This window comes from Gymnogyps californianus, chromosome 2, assembly GCF_018139145.2.
Source record: "Gymnogyps californianus isolate 813 chromosome 2, ASM1813914v2, whole genome shotgun sequence".
Lineage (NCBI taxonomy): Eukaryota > Metazoa > Chordata > Aves > Accipitriformes > Cathartidae > Gymnogyps > Gymnogyps californianus.
The window spans coordinates 152,710,223-152,727,794 of NC_059472.1; the positions used below are offsets into that span (position 1 = coordinate 152,710,223).

Genomic DNA, 17,572 nt, shown 5'->3' on the forward strand with positions numbered 1-17,572 from the left:
TCCCATGTTAATTAAGAGGAGACTGAAAAGTAAAGTTCACTCTGAAATGGTAGTGAGGGAAAAAAATAACTCAAGGAAACGCTGACTGTTATGAAGAGCGAACAACAAAGTGATCATCAGATCTTCCTATCAGTCAAATTACTGTTGTTTCCAGATTAAAGATTTCAGAAGTGTTATATTGAGCATACAGACAAGGTTACTTCCTATTTAGCCGGGAGCATCTGATTAAAAATGGTATTAATTTCCACTTCCGCACTCTTTTCCATGTAAAGCACTCAAAGCTGCACAGGAACACCAGACATTAGGCTCTAAGGCTGGAGGGCAGAGGGGAGCTGATGAGCCCTGCACCAAGCTGGCTCTCTGGAACATGAAGGCTCCTCTCTTTGGATGGGAGCCTCTGGAAGTCAGCCCTTTGCCTGTGTACCAAAGCTTGCAAGATGAAGCAGCTATCTCACAGGTCCTCTAGGTGCTGGGAATGTTACACAGGAGGAAACTGAGGACCAAGGAGCTGCCCAAGCTGTCTAGATGCTGTAAACACTTTCTGACTGAACTCACGAGATAGCACTCATGGTATCCAATAAGCTACTTAGAGCCCATAGAATTTATCATGTATAATGTGCCTCAGTTTTACCTGTCATTTCTGCTGTATAAAAATGGCAAAGACTGCAGAAAAGAACCAGTCAGCATTTCATAACTCCTACCTTCCATCCTACCCCAGCGCGGGGTGCAACTCTCCACTCCAGGCTTGAATTTAGGCAGGCAAACACCCAGAAGATGAGGGCATCCCCGTGGGACTTGCAGGCAACCAGGCTGAAGAGCTCTCCTATCTGATGTGTGGGACTATCTCCTATGACTTCTTTTGGTGTTCTGTGGCATATGCTGTCTAACAACTTGATATTATTTTGTGTGTTCTAAACACATTTTCTAACTGATATTTTCTAATTAACTACTTTTTTTCCTAATTAACTAATATTTTCTAATTAACTAATTTTTCTTTTAACTAATTTTGTAATACAACTCACAGACACAGAACAACTCTCAAGAATCTATGCAGTTACAACCTCAGTTCAATTAATGTTTACAGGATAAAGAAGGTAACAGGATGAAAGTTAACTGAGGCTCCACTTACATGTTTTCAGAGCAGAATCATTGTTAATAAATCTTTAAAATAATACTGGTACCTCACTTCAAAATTAAATAATGAATCACTGCATATACAAAAGAAAACAAACACTGCCTTAATATTGTTTTTTCTTGGAAATACATTTATTTACTCTAGCTAGCTAAAAGAAAGACTGATTTTCTTGCTCTCTCACCCCTTCCCACAAGTGATCAAAGGTGTTTGTCATGTTTCACCATTTACTCAGAACAGCAGGGTGTCCCTCAGCATTCTGCTCCTTTCAGATCACTTATGTCTGCTGGAGACACGACTCCTTTCAAAAAAACTCACTGCTTGGTAAAAATCGGGTCTTTCACTGACCCTTTCTCCAGACTGTGGATTCTCAGAGCACACAACCTTATTTAGATCCTGTTTTCCTTGAGAGAAGCATGCTGTTTTTCAATCTCAAACTGATTAATCTCTTTCGCTTTATGCCTCCATGATACCAAAGTCTTAATAGTAAAGCAAAGAAAAGCACTCATTTAGTAACACATAAGCTTTGGGTACAGTATTAGGAACAGTTTAAGAAAAAAACAAAACCCAGAATTGTTTGACCTGTCAAAGGATATGTGCATTACTTAGACATCACCAAAAACTCTTTCAAAGACCAAGCAGTTTGTTGCTTAAAACCATCTTTTCCTTTGCAGCCCCTTTAGCCTGCCAGCCATCTCCTCCTCTTCCATTCTGAGCTGCTTCCCTTTCATGACACCACTCACAGGCTCAAAAATTGAGAGATCAGCCTATATACATCATGTATATATTTGTATACTAAAATATGGCCTCAGCAAATGGTCACAATATAAATGAATAACTAAAAGACGAAACTTTTTATAATTCATTCTACATTTGATTGCAAAGCACCTACCTGAACATGTCTCCTAAGCCTTTCAGCATTCCTTTCTTTGCCTTAATTTTATCCTTCTCTTTATCTCGATCTTTCTTCTTTTCCTTTCCAGCCTTTTTTCTGTCGCCTTTATCTTGGCTTCCATTCATCTGTCTCTCCAATGAGTGGGATGGCTGGTCACTTGCTGTGGACACAGATTCTCTACCAGATCTTGAGCTCTCCTCTGTGTCTTCCTCCACTGAAAGCACATATTGAGAAACATCAGTGGGATAAGAACAAACAACAAGGGCAGGCTTTTTGGTATATTGCATAACGTATTTTGAAGCAGGATATATGCACAACCATAAAATATTAATTTTTTTTTCAAAATCAGTATCTGCTCATGTGGGGATTTCCTGGAATGTTCATTTGTACTATTAAACTCCTAAAAGCAAGGAATTCACCTTTGCAGAACACTCTGCAAAACACAATTCGTGCTTTGTGGGTACTCTGAATAACGTATGGATTAATAAAGAGGATTAGCAAAGTGATGTTAATTGGTCCATTTTGTTTCAGTATCTAAATCAGTTGAGGAGAGCTTTAGAAATATCTGCAAGAAGAAACAACAGCAGTGCAGCACATGCCCTGTCAGTAAATTCTTAGTAATACTCTCATAAAAATATGAAAGTCATTAAGGACTGTTAACCCTCAATACAAGCCTTAATAGACTTTTTCTTCTGCTGCAAGTAACATAATGGTTTTGTCATACTACTTCATTTCCTGGAGCAGTTTAAAACACATCATGCACCACGATTTTTATTCTTGGTTGAGTTGGGGCAGCCTGGGAGGTTCAGGTGGAGAGATTCCATCCAGTGGAACAAGTAAAAAGCTTTAAGGGCAGATAACATGTTCCTTCTCTGTTTCTAATCCAAGACCAAGACTCCGAGAATCCTGAAGTATACCCAAGGTTAGATTTAACAGAGCACATGTATTTCAGAAAGTTTGAAAGAAAAATGACCAAAAGAAACAATCCGTTCAAAAACTGAAAACTCCTCCAGTAGCTTAGTGAGAAAGAAGGAAAACACTTCAAGCTCGTGGGTCAGAATCCCGCAACCATTTTGACTTAACTTAAAGCCAAGTCCAAAAATTACACTGCATGGCTGGTGAAGCTGTGACCTTCCAGGAGCTCTAACATTTTATATCATCACATTGTAAGTAAGGCTACACCATCTCCAAATTTTCCAACAGACAGCACAAAGCAGCAATTAGGATCACAGATGCATACTTTGCGCTGTCTCCTGTAGCTCTAATGAATGCAAAGGCTCCAAACAACTTTTGGCAGTAGAAGTTGAAAAATACAGTTTTGCTTTATATATACACAGTCTATGGAAAAGAAAATTTTTTTGTACTCAATAAGATTTGGAAATGGCCATGGCTTATAGAAGGAAAAAAGAATAATTTTTTAGTTTAGCATATGTTTACTACTTATTATTATTTCTGCTAATATTATTGTTTCTAGATCTCAGTGACTCTTCTACAGGCAATAGAAGCGTGTAATTCTTTAGAAATTTCTCATACATAGACTACTGTAGAATATAAACTTGCTTTTCTTAAGTCACCATTTATATTCATCTTACAAGTAATTCATTGAACCTGAGAAGTCTACAAATCACTGACTGAAAGCCATTTGGTATCTCTTCTCTCGCTCAGATACTTGTCTGCAAAATACTGTGTATTCATTAATATTACAATATACAGACCTGTCCAATAGACTTAGTACTTATTCACAGAGTATCCCAGGATTTCTATAAATATTCTCCAACCCTGGAAGATCACATAAACATATTTCAAGAAAAACATACATGTCAGATAAATCTCAACATTAATAACTATTTTTGAATCTCAACTAGTACTCTGAAGTACAAACCACCAGGAAAAAAAAGGAGAAAAAAAAAAAAAGTAAGGATACATCTCAGCATTTCATGTTAATTTGTCTTCAGGACTGCTATGAGTTAAGCAGATGATACAGCTTCTCAATTGTAGGCACAGTTTTAATATTCGGATAATTGTATTTTAGAAAATTAATAGGCCTGTTCTATACATGCCCTGTACTAGCTGTACTTGTACTTTTTTTGGTCACAGTGTTTCTTAATCAGTGTCTGGGATGATATTTAGTTATTATTAAAAGAGTAGTGGAAAACTGCTTTGGAATAGAGATGCTAATTTTTTGCATGTTAATTTATAGCTACAACCTGTTCCAGTTGAAACCAGCTAGACATTTAAAAGATTATACTTGCAAACAAATACAATTAGTAAAAAAAATGCACTGAATTTCTGACAAATTTTGAAGTCAAATGTTTACTTGGTACTTCATTGCTAGAATTTTAAAGATGAATCAAAATTGTTCATATTCATATAACAATACATTAAATTAATCCTAAATATGCATTAAGTGTACTGTGCTATGCTGAGTTGCTGAATAACTTGTCATAACAATGCTTCCTCTTATTATTTATTTTGCATATTCTATGGAGATAATATCGCCTCCTTTCCACACTTGTGCTGCAATAAAAATTTGTCTATCATACACAGTTTGCTTGCAATTAACTCCGTAGCTTAGACTGAGCCCTGTGAACTAGGATGCCTGTTCTCCTGGAGTTAACACTGGTGTCTCTACTGCAGTAAACAGATTTCCAGTTTTCTTAAAAGGACTCAACATGAAGAAACTTGTTTCACTTTTATGCAGCACAGTCATTCTGCAATTAATATACACCTAATTACTAGTGTTTAGAACAAATGCAAATGCTGCTCAATTAAAATTCAAGCCCAAGCTACAAATGAAACTTCTAATTTTTGTTAAGTTGTAGTAATGACATTAGGTTACTGCAAAACGCAGAATGTATTTGTTTTGGTGCTGTTATTTCCGTCCTTTCCTGCAATCTCCTGCCTCCCCATCCAGGATGCTGAAGCCAAAAAACTAAATTGGAGTATACTTTAAACATAAATTAGACCTGAAAACTAGTGTCATTTCATGAACCACACTGTACTATGGAGAACTACACAAACAGGTATTATGAACCTATTCTCCTAATTAGGCCATAAAACGGAAAAGATGCACATGAGGAATCAAAGCTACTTAATGTGAAGCTATTTTGCCACGAAGCTTCTAGGCCTCTTATTGTGATATTTAATACAGCCCTAGATTCTAGCAATTAAGATTCAGCAAAAGATTAGAAAGCTTTGTCGATCTCTCCCAATCCAAACGCCTTGTTTTCATTCAAGACACCAAAGATAAACATTTTGCTTCCAGTCAGCTATTTCAAGTATTAAGGAAAAAAAAAAGGCAGGAAAAATGATCTGTAAAAGCTGAACACCCACACTTTTCCACAAATGTTATTTCTTTACAGCCATTAAAACTCACACGCATCTTCTCAAATACTTTTAAAAATGTTACCCCAGAACTAGTCACTGCTATCTGATTTTCGTCCTCCATTTAGTAATTTAATAGCATGTTCTTCCAAGGACAGCAAGTACATTCAGAAGAGAGTCAGACCCCTTGCCACATATGCTACCTGTATTTTTATGGCTTTTGTATACGGGGCGATGACATGTTAAGAATTCCTCTATACAATATATTGCAGTGCTCTTATTTGCTAGTCCAAAGAGGGTCACTGTCTGGAAAAAAGAAGCTCTCTTAGTACTGAAACACTTGGAGGAGAAAGGGGAAAAAATTTAGGTAAGACAAATGGATCCAACCTCAAGGGCATCAGCAAATTGACCACCAACATGTTTGCCTGGGTTTTATAATGAGAGAAAGCCACATTTTAATTTCAAACAATTATGGAATAATTAAATACAATTTAAAAAAACTTAGGCAATGTCGTTATGGTAGCAGTGAGGCATTAGTTACGTTAGGACCAGATTGTTAAATTAACTTCTACATATTCATATGTGCCCAGGCTTTTTCCAGCTGAAGACACCATTTGGTAAATTCTCTGGAACCTAAGGCCACATATAATTTACACGAAGTGGAGCAGACTGTAGTGCTTTCAGTTTTAACATAGATACAGACACGTTTTCAGAAAGACAGGCAACGTATGGCGGGGCCAGCTCTTAAGCTCCCATGGCCACCGTGAGAAGGAGAAGACCTCGAGGACTGAATTCTGTCCAACCAACTTACTATATTTGCTTTGCTACTCATCTGCTTCTATCAACCTGGCACTGCAAATTTCTGGATTACTACTTAGATGTTTTATTGTAATATGTGGAAGCTATTAAAACACAAGTAATTCAACAGAATGCGTAGTTCTATGCACATAGCTTGGTCACACTTTGCTCAGCCCTTCTTTACCATGTGAGATTTGAGAACAGCCTCGCTCTTGCTCTCGCATGACACTGAGGCGGCTCTTGGTCCACCAGTGCTAGACGACTTCATCCACACAGAGAGATGAGGGCAAAGACTCACCCCATGGCATTTCAATTTCAGCCAGAAGGCTTTGTCTGGTTTCCGCTACTTCCACGCAAAGGATACACAGGCTACCAAATACTTCCTTGCTACTGTCTATGCATTGCATCAACAAGCTCAAAACCCCTTACAGCAATCTCAGAAACCTATACTCACCTAGAAAGCGTTTCATGACAATAGTTTTGCTAGATTTTTGATCAAGTGAAGTTAAACCACCTGTAACTTCTGGATAAGCCTTGGATATCTGATGCCTCAAAACAGGATATTACTACCAGTGGGTTCACACCAAACAAGGCCTTTTAGAAAAACATGGTCTTATGTCCCAAAAGACCATAGGCATGCAGTTTGGGAGAATGAGCAGGATCACTACACATTTTCTCATACCTATTCTTCTACTGGCCAGAAACAGATTGACAGCCAGCAGCACCAGACCAGCATTTAGCCTCACTGCTGCGTGAAATTGCTAGGTGCTGGAAAAGCAAAGTAGAATTAATTCTGTCCGTAACTACTTTTGAGAAAAGTGACTGGCAAAATGACCTCCCTTTCAGTCTCAGAACACTTTCAGAAAGAGGCAGATTTAAAAAAAAAAAAAAGCAAAGAGTTTTAAAAAAATAAAAGAGTGATTACACAAGTAGCTTATAAAAGAATATTAGGGAATGGTGCTTATGAAAGCCTTTCTGAAACTAAAAAAATCTTTAAAAGAGCAGAGAGTGAATGTCGTGGTTTAACCCCAGCTAGCAACTCAGCACCACGCAGCCGCTTCCCCCTCCCTCCTCCCAGTGGGATGGGGAGGAGGAAAGGAAAAATAAGTAAAACTCATGGGTTGAGATAAGAACAGTTCAATAACTAAAGTAAAAACAAAAATACAATACTAACTAAGAATAATAATAATTGTAATGAAAAAGAATACAACAACAAAAAAAAGAAATAAGAAAAGACAAGTGATGCACAATGCAATTGCTCACCACCTGCTGACCGATGCCAGAGCCGCGATCCGCCCCTCCCGGCCAGCTCCCCCCCAGTTTATATACTGGGCATGACATTCCATGGTATGGAATACCCCTTTGGCTAGTTCAGGTCAGCTGCCCCGGCTCTGCTCCCTCCCAGCTTCTTGCCCACCTGCTTGCTGGCAGAGCATGGGAAACTGAAAAGTCCTTGGCTGAAGATAAGCGCTACTTAGCAACAACTAAAACATCAGCGTGTTATCAACATCATTCTCACACTAAATCCAAAACACAGCACTGGACCAGCTACTAAGAAGAGAGTTAACTCTGTCCCAGCTGAAACCAGGACAGTGAAAAATCTCTTTCCAAGCCTTTTCTGTTAGCATTCAGGCTAAATATTTTACTACTTCAACCTTCCCACCATCATCTTCATTCATAAACTTCTAACTAGCTGCAGGTTGATTAAAAAAAATTCTGCTGGTGTGTGACAAGTTGAAAGTAGTACAACATGAAGGTTAAAAATTCAATGATTTTAATACAACCCCTGATTGAGGTAATTTACCATTCATACTATTTTCATTCAATACAAGTTGTCATTTTACCAGCCCATTCTTACATAGTTCAATAATGATAAGGTTAGCTTTGAAGTGATTCTTTTATGTTAATGACATTCTCCACATGTTGGGTCATACTTCGGGTTAAAGAACTGAAAATGTAAATGAATGCCCATTAAGGTGGGTAATAGCTGATCATTAACTTTATATTTTATTAGATCTGCCAGCCTCACTCACTCTAATTAAAGGACAGTGATTTCTTTTTTCCCCCCAGACACCACAAATGTACCCTTTCAAAGTTAGATGCACATATTTTTGTAACATAAATTCAGTGGTTTTTTGTCTTTCTGCATAATTTTTTTTCTAATTTACATCAGTAAATTAATTAGCTGTCTTACAGAAAATTTTTATAGTAATTTAAGTAAACACACTCCTAATAATCTTATTTTCTTATTTTAGAAAGGAAGGAAGCTGCAGAGTGTTGCAATCTATTAATGTATATGAAGGAAAAAGCCTGAAAAAAAATTGATGAAAAGAAGTTAGCTCTATTCTTTTAAAATCCTAAAATTATCTTCTACTACTTTTAATCACTTTCTAAAGGAATTAACCTATGCTGTTAACATTCTGTATGTACAGCAACAGTTTACTTACAAGTTTCCATGCCTTCATCATCATCATCTGCTACAGGTTTATCATATGATTTGTCTATGGCAGCTCTGAAGCTCTCATTGCAGCCTCGTCCTCGGATAATTCGTGGGCGCGGGCGGTGGAAGGGAATATCACCATTCAGAGTCACCTCAGCAACGGCTGTCTGCAGACTTTCTAATGAGCTGGATTTCTTCAGACCTAATGAAGGCCCCACATCTCTGCTTGGGGAACCTTAGTGATTTAAGGGGGGGGGGAAAGTAATTAGAATTAGTATTGAGAACCGCATGCTTGACTATGCATATCCATCCTGAAAGTCTTTGGGGACACACTTAACATTATTCACATCATCTCTCAATAATCTGTAGGGACTTCTCTGCAGATTTGTTGGTCTCAGAAGTGAATGAGTGTGTCAAGTTCTAGTCAACTAAACCGACAACGTTAGCAAGGCATCCATTATTATTATTTTAAACAATTTGAATGATAAAGTAATCATGGGGCTTTAAAAACATAGCTCATAAAAACAGCAGATACACATATCTATCGGCATGAAACAAAACTATTAATTATTTTTGTTTTGGACAGAAAATTTCATCAGTACTAGCAATTGATGAACAGAGAGCAGGTTATGGGCATGAATCCTATTGCGTTTAGAGTAACAGTCTTGCAAAGTAGCCTGACTTCTGGCTTCAAGGAACATGCTGTTTGCTTTTAATCAAGTTTTAAAGACTTGCATCAAATTGCTAACAATTTCATAACGAAATGCTTCTGAGAAATATCAGTTGACTTGCTGGGATTATGTGAAGTTGCTTAAAAATAATCTGTGGAAAGTACCCAATTAGTCAGGCAATACCAGTTATCCAGCTGGAAAAGAAACACATTCCTGGCAGTCACCAGGTTGATGTTTGGGCAGCACTACAGCTGGGGCTGAGGGCAGCTCTTGCTACAGCATGTCCGGAGGTGTGCCAAGAAAGCCCCAGACAGTATTCCGCAAAAGCCCTTCCCCATTTGGACTTTTCTTCTCAGGTTTGTGGACTAAATGTCTAGCCTCTGTTTTTAGATACACATACTCACAGTGCAAATCAGCTGACAATTGCACAATTAGATCTCATATTATAGTTAAAACTGGGAGAAATCTTTTGGGGGGGGGCGGGAAATCACTGCATTTATTTGAAGTGATTTTATTCAAAAGTGCAGTATAGTCTTGGCCAGATTTTCCATAGGATTTGGGGCTGGAGAGCAAGATGAGATGGGACATCATCATTATAGCTACATTTCCTGAAGTTATGAGACCAGAGCCCTCACCTAGAACATGGAAACCTCACTTTTTCTCTGCCCAAAGGGAGCAGAACAGAGAAGAGTGTTGTGGCACCACAGCAGTCCCAGGTAGTGGGTTGTTACTCCGTTGATATCAGTATTCTCATCTGACAGAGGCACAGAAAGATAAATTTCAAAGCCAGCCAGCACTGAGAGACAGAGCCAAGAACTGAATCCTCAGGAATACCAAACCAACGAACAATGCATTTGTAAGCATGGTCTGGTGTGAATAATGCAATAAAGGAAAATTACCTTTTTTAAGTATTTATCTCAGAATAATATAAAGCTCTGGAGTTGATCCCTATTCTGGTAGGAAAAGAGAGACAGTATCTGTCACCATTCTTTTAACAAAGGTATGTGAAGTTACCTTAAATTGGGGAAGACTGCTACTACACTACTAAAACCAGCTTCTTTCACTATTCAGTATTGGGGGGAGAGGAAGGTGGTTGCTGGACCTACAGAAGGGATGGAGAATAGCAGCATGGGAAGTCTTCTCCATGCTGTTTGTTAACTTGGTATAAGATGGAGCAAGGCAGCAAACAATTTCATTTTCTATTCAGCTATTAAAAGTCTGAGCAATTACATTAAACTGAAATCCCTCAGATCAAACAAATTCAAACAGCAGCTGTCAAAGTATTCCCTTTCAGCTGCCCTACTGATAAGATGAACTTGTAAATAGAAACAAAACAAAAATCCTCTTTCGCAGGTCTACACAACTCTTGCAGTTTAGTTCCCCCAGCAGTCCGGAGTCCTGCTGCTTGGACCCTCGGCCAGAAATAAACATACCCCAACAAATGAGAAATTTTATCTTGATGAACTCACATCTCCTAGAAGAAGCCACCCTCACTCACAGCCCGTACTTGTTGGAGGGCCGAGGGTCATGAGGATGGTTGGGGGCACAGCGCAGCTGCTGGGGTGAACAAGAGCAGCCAGCTGGGACAAGGGAGGTTTGATGGCTTCCCAGCTGTGCAAATAAGCTGCAGTCCAGGTTCATCAAACTTCTGCACACGGGCTGAAGTCTAAGGCAAGTATTTTTACATAACGCTCTCTTTACCAAGTAAAAGAACTCCAATTTAGACAGTGCCCTATAAAACTGTCCACTTTCTAGCATATGCCAAAATCTGCTATTCCTCCACTAATGCCTGCAGTACACAAGAAATGAGATTTTATATTGTTTTTTACTTTTCGAGATTGTATTTTGTTAAAAACAGTCCATGCGACAGGAAAAATGAATGCAACATTCTGAAGGAAAAAAAGAGGAAATGGGACAATCATATATAAACCAGCTGTTTGACAGATTCAATTTCATATACAAAAGGAAAGGGTATCCTCTTACATGGCAACTTACTGTAAACTTCCTTGTTCCAGATTCTGCTTTGTAACCTTCTAAATGAAATGCTCATATATCTTTTCCTAATTACTGAGTGGCTCTTTTTGTAAACAGTAATTATAAAGAAGGCATTTATGTGCCCATTTATGTTCATAACGGACATTAAAAAAAAATTCCATTTCCTGCCACCCCATACAGATCTTTGTGAGAACTGTATTTATGTAAGTTGTGCTTTCTCAAAGGAAAAGCTAGATGGAATATGACCTAATGTTCCTTCAGTACTGTAAAACTAATAATGGATTACAGAAACGATAGGAATATTTATTGAACTTGGGTGGCCATGAACACAAATGTGAACAGGTTGCAGAATTTGAAAGAGGGAAATGTCCTTTCACAAGCAATTTAAGCACTGTGATCATAAAGCTATGTATATTATAATACCTTCACTATCTTCTATGGCCACTTCATAGCAAGTCTACTGTTTTCAAAATATATAGTTAAGCCTCCCTGTAAATTGAGCGAGTTCAGAATTTATTACTAGAATTCACCAGCCAGAAAGTGAGTTGTTTACCCATAATCCAGTGAGAAACAGCAAACTTTCTTTAAAATTGATTCCGTTTAAAATTTATGAGTCACATCAAAACCTTGTTTTCTAAATACGAAAATGTCAGCATTTTCTTCCAGCCTTTACAGCACTGGTGGTAATCATCAGAAATGTTATCTGCTCAGAACGAGTTCTACTTCTATTTTGACACCAGAATTTAAAGTAGAAAAAAAGAAGAGAAAAAGACACATCTACCTAAAGCACCTTTATATGACTGAGGGATAAAAGGGATTCTTTTATCGTTTTTAAAATTGGAGATTTATCAAAATTTTCCTTTCCAACAATTTTCTTAACAAATATCCTTTGAGGTAGATTCATCCCTCCGTACCACAGCAGTCCTCCTGCCGTGACTGCCACCACGTGTGCAGCCTCCCCGCACGCTCCACTTACACGCTCAGCCGTACGGCTCTACTCTACATGCCGCACACCCCTACGCATCTCTCAAGGGCTTTGCAACATGCTCACACCACCCCGTCAAGCACAGCCCCTGCCCACCACACATGCATCGCCACTCCCTGTGTCCCCAGCTGGCCAGCCCTTGGGGACAATGGCCAAGCCTTGCCCTCCAGGCCATGCAACCACCCTCTGCTCATGCATGACTGTGCTGGCAGCGTGTGCATCTGCTCTCACACGGCACAGACAGCCCCCACCACATAACTTCACAGCACATACAGATCCAACGAGACATTTAATACACACAGATCACATGAAGCCCACGTGCTGCTCCCTGCTCCAAGCCCTTTGTTTTCCCCTTGCGCTGATGCTGTTTAATAACTCATTGTGCTTCCACTTCTCTCATCTTATGTTAAGTATTTATACAGTGCCACAAATCCGCTTGAGCGATTTGCAAAGGCAAAAAGCATGGTGTCAAAGGATATATGATGCTTCCTTCAGTGACTAAATTTAAAGGCTATAAAGTAAAATTTTCAACAGCACTTTCTTTTAAATGATTTAAAACTACGGTTTTGTTTCTTTCTGAAACATTATTTTAACTCTCAGGTTAAATGCTACCAGCAACTGATGCCAAAAACTTCCCTCAATTTGCTTAAACCAGTTTTGCAAAGGCACAAAGTCCACTTTCTAAACACTTTCTTAAAGGACATTAGCAGTGAGTTCATTTATTTACTAACATCCGCTCCATTAGATTTGATAAATTCTTCTATTTCTAGTTCAGTTCATACACTAAGAGTAACATTTTGGCTGGGGAGAGCAGGGGAGGAACAGAGCAAGCAACTGCATCAAAAATAGTTTAGTCTTGGTTCCGTTTAATAAAATAGTTTATTTAAAAAGCACTGTGTAAAAATAAATAAATAAACAATTTAAATAAATGTTCTTTGATTTTTTCCCTTTCTTTTTCATTTTCACAATGTGTACATGGAAAAATAACCACCTAAAACTACAGTATGCCTGGGACTCAATAAATAAGCCATGCTCAATTGCTACTGAATATACTTCTAACCTCTAGGATGAACTGTAAACATTGCAAGGATTAGGCACTTCAAGTGAACTATAGAAAGAAAAATAATTAAAAATCTATTATAGTAACTAGGGCTGGTGAGTTCTACACTCTCCTTTTCAGCCAATACTATTAAGTCCAACTTTGACTGTAACAGAGTTTGTTTTTATTTTTTCTAAAGTAAATATATGCTGAAGTTTTCTGGCTTCTAGAGTTCATTAAAACATAGTTCACCACACATTTGAAACTTTTTTTTTCTTAGAACCAGACGATTTTTAAGCCAAACTACAGTAAGTGGTTTGTTTAACAACCACATCCATCTTCAGTAATGGGAGAAATCCAGTGTTTATATACAAAACCTGGTTAAAAGCACACAAGATAAATAAAAGTACAGTAAAAGGTGTTTTCCAGCCACCGAGCTTGCTACGCATAAAATACGTAACTGCTTAGTCCAGATGGTTACAGTCATGCTCTTTCACCCAAGTTGTCCGACTTGTCTCTTTTTTGGAATTTAATCCAGGTGTTACACACAGAGAAAAACTACACTCGATTAATACCACCCTCTATTGACACCATGAAAAACACTACGCACTTTTAAAACCTAAGCATCGTTTTTTACTAAAACATACAAGTTTTACACTGTTCTAATCACATCCCATTCAAATAGGCAGGCTAATAAGAAAATGAAAAATAATTTACAATAATTTTGAGTTTGACCTGTAACTCCTTTTTATGTGAATAACGCTCAGGAGTGAGGGCATTTCCTAAGCACTGATTATTACCACAACCATTAACACAATTCATACGTTAACACTCTGATGGCTTTAATTCTTCAAAACATTCATACATTTTAATTTTGTGTACTCGTTCTCAATTTGTAAAGCTGCAAGTCTGTGGCCATATTCTGCAACATTTTAAGAGCTAGAAGTTTTAGCTGTTTAAATAAAAATTATAATTTTATTACTTAATTACTTACAGCTTTTCAGTATTCCTACTCACGTTGTAAAGTGTGGTTAAACAGAGATGCAGTTGTGAATTATTAATTGTAAATTCTGTATGGAATGCCCTACTCCCCAAATCATGCTAAAATAAATAGTATTTTCGGGTTAAAAAGGTGAATTGTTCCTAATTAGAGCTAAGTAATGTTATGGTGTCCTCTGGATCTAGCCTAATTAAAATAGCATTCCAAAGGTCAAAAGCTAACTTATATTAATAAATCATAAAGGTTCATAATTGCAGTTGGTGCATTATTTTAATTACTAATAAAAAATATGCTTTGAAAGCTATTTCTCATTATCATTGTGTGAAATGTTACAATCAATGGTATGTGGAAAAGATTCTATTTACATATTCTTTTGTTCTGTTACGATGCTCGGGTTTCAGCTCCAAAGGCAAATCAACTTGCACAAATAATCTTCAACTCAACTCACAACATGTATCTGATGACCACTTAAGGCAAAGGTAGCAGTTTTCTAATTAAAATAATAATTTCCAAGCACTATGTTAGCACTGTAATAGCCAAACATTCGACTCTTCTACATCGTCTCTCTGTACATTAGAGTTTGAAGCTAGGAAGAGATTTTCAAAGGTTTTTTGAAAGGAGAAAAAATCCAAACAACTGTGAATATTTATGAGTTCAAAGCGTAGAAACAGGTGTCTACCTACAGTCACATGTATGACCTGGTTGAATATACTACCCTAGATACTTATCTCTATAGAGAATTTTCTTTTTCTCTACGACTTGATTATTCACAACAATAGAAAGCAGCCATGCAAGTACTGGAATATTCATGTTTTCATGCAATTTGACTGGCAGTTCTGTAATTGTGGTAAGCTGCTTTGACCAAGGTTTCTATAGCAACAGCCTTACTGTCAATTCTTACCTGTTTTCTGGTCATCCATTGTACTGAGCTTAGTCTCGTCAGCTACTGTTAAAAGGTAAATGTATAATGGTTAGCCCAGTTAGTGCCCATGCCCCACATGCATCCAACATTCCTTCTGTTTTGCATATTTTTTTTCAAGTTAGGGGACCATAGCAATGTCATACTTCATGCAAATAAACTGCAACAGTAAGCAAACATTCTGGGTAGAAATGGCAGCAAACTAGTAACCTTCATGCAATGTCAGTCATGTTCACATCACAGGCAGGTACAGTATGTTATTTACACGTTAGCACATCACAACTAGTCAAGACAAGTCAATACCACCAACCTTACTGTCCTCTGAGGAAGTTGGTGAATTAGGGATTGCAGTTAAGATATTCACAATTATTGTAAAGGAGCGAATCATATTACATTTTATTATTCTGAGTAGGGAATTTTGTGTGTTTAAACAATCAAAACTCACTGTTTAAGGTTACTAGAGTCTGCACTTCAGAATCTAAATTCAATGGCAGAAAAATACATGGGCTTGTTAGTGACTACGTATTCTCAGTTGTTTTATCAGTTAAAATGATTACAGTTGATTGCCTGTATTAGCTGCTGCTACTTTATAGGGCTTCTGATATAAATATTAAAACTTAGGTCTCAAACAGATGTCAGACTAGCCCCATTTTCTAATTCTGAATGAACTCTTAAAAAAAAAAATACATCTTTAATATCTTAATCAAAATCCATCTACAAAATGAGAGACTACAAAGGATCTTTAAGGCTAATTGCATTATAATCATGAACTGAGAATAATCCTGTCTACCCAGAACCACAGCGTGGTACAGTTTTAGGCAGTTATTCTATATGGATTGGTAAATGCACTTTTCACCTCCATTTTAATAAATACTTTCAATGTTTATGTATAACCATATATCGAGAGAGCTAGGATATTTAAATGTATGGACATTTACAAGTGGTACAAACAATACACAGGCCACTTGGCCATTCACCTTAAGAATACTTTACTTCCCACCAGTAGACATTACGTGCAGTAGTGCTGCACATAAACAACATGTTTGGAATTACAAGATCTATATACTTACAACATGAAAATCAGGTTCAAATAAAACAATTGAAAAAATATCACTCACTACCTAGATCCATGCTTTTGGATTTTCGTGTTTTAACAAACTCCAACTGACTGGCATCTGAAAATTGCTTTGTACGCTTTTCTGACATGCTCTGGCGTCCAAAACCCTCTCGCTGGAAGGCAAGCACTGGATCAACATCTGGACTAAGAGTGCTGTAGGAAGGGAAAAAAAACATGCGAACATTTATCAAGATCACGCAACCTTTCACTCTGCAGAGAAAAGCATTTATTTAGCACGTGACTTCTACCAACGAAAAAGTGCACATTTTTAAATAAACCCCTGCAAATAGTCAGTTACACACACGATGGATTTGTTTTACTGCATTGAGCAATTCTAGTTAAAAAGTATCAAGAATTTCACTTATGAGCTTTAACGAAAGAGATACATATCTGGTGCACTATACATATACCATCAGAACGTACAGCCCCAACACAGGAATCATTTGAGGGAGAATAAAACAGTTCCTTTTTCTTCATGAGAAACAAATATATTCTGTTGATAGAAAATTACCAGATTTTTCTTCATCACAAAATGTTTTTAGTAAAGCATAAATAGAATCTGTCTGTCCTGCCTGAAGCCCACAGAGCTTTAAACTTCTTCATTTAAAGACTTTGCATTAAAGTTTCTCTCCGTATGCGAAATCACTTGTAAATTTTTCACAGCATCTCCTGGTTTTAGCCTGGCTATGACAGACAAACATATTTTTACTCATTACTTCCCTACAGAGCAAGTATTCACCACAATGGTTCCACCACTAAATCAGAAATGAGGGTAACTGGACTGAGTTTCGGTCTCTTCTGCAGGTTTCTTGCACGACCTCGGCTGAGTGAGTGAGGTCTTCAGCGAGCAGTGATCGGCGTTTCACCATGCTTCATCAGAAGCATGCTGAAGATAGATTTATTCATGTTGGTCACATGTTGGCAGAATCATGAACACAAGAATGCAGGCAAAGTTTGGTGTACAAGCTAAACCCTAGGCTTGCAATGTGTCACCATGGCCACAAGGCATGTTAAAAACAATAAAAAAAAAAAAAATTTCAAGATTTCTTATTGCTAATAAACAATATGAAAGGAAATTCACACAAAGGTCTTCTGACTCCTGGAAAAGGGGAGAGTATTAAAAAGAGCCCAAAGGCAAGCCCAAAGAATTTAGATTTCTACTTCAGCTGGCACAAAAAGAAATCAGAAGCATAAAATACTGAAAAAATGAGTATTTTGCACCACTGTCACCTATCCTATAGGAAAAAGATCCCTCAA

At 37.6% G+C, this 17,572-nt stretch overlaps 1 protein-coding gene across 15 annotated transcripts in view; it reads right to left on the reverse strand.

Annotated features, from left to right (window-relative positions):
* PARD3 (par-3 family cell polarity regulator) overlaps positions 1-17,572 on the reverse strand; it is a 462,214-nt gene that overhangs the window by 139,973 nt on the left and 304,669 nt on the right. For 7 of the 15 annotated variants that reach the window (XM_050915855.1, XM_050915852.1, XM_050915854.1 and 4 more), the window contains 4 exons: positions 16,317-16,468; positions 15,181-15,225; positions 8,597-8,824; positions 2,025-2,241 (listed from right to left, as the gene is read on the reverse strand). In XM_050915855.1, the coding sequence (XP_050771812.1) occupies positions 2,025-2,241; positions 8,597-8,824; positions 15,181-15,225; positions 16,317-16,468 (642 nt within the window). The remainder of the gene's footprint in view (positions 1-2,024; positions 2,242-8,596; positions 8,825-15,180; positions 15,226-16,316; positions 16,469-17,572) is intronic. The other 8 variants (XM_050915860.1, XM_050915859.1, XM_050915858.1 and 5 more) reach the window with 3 other exon arrangements.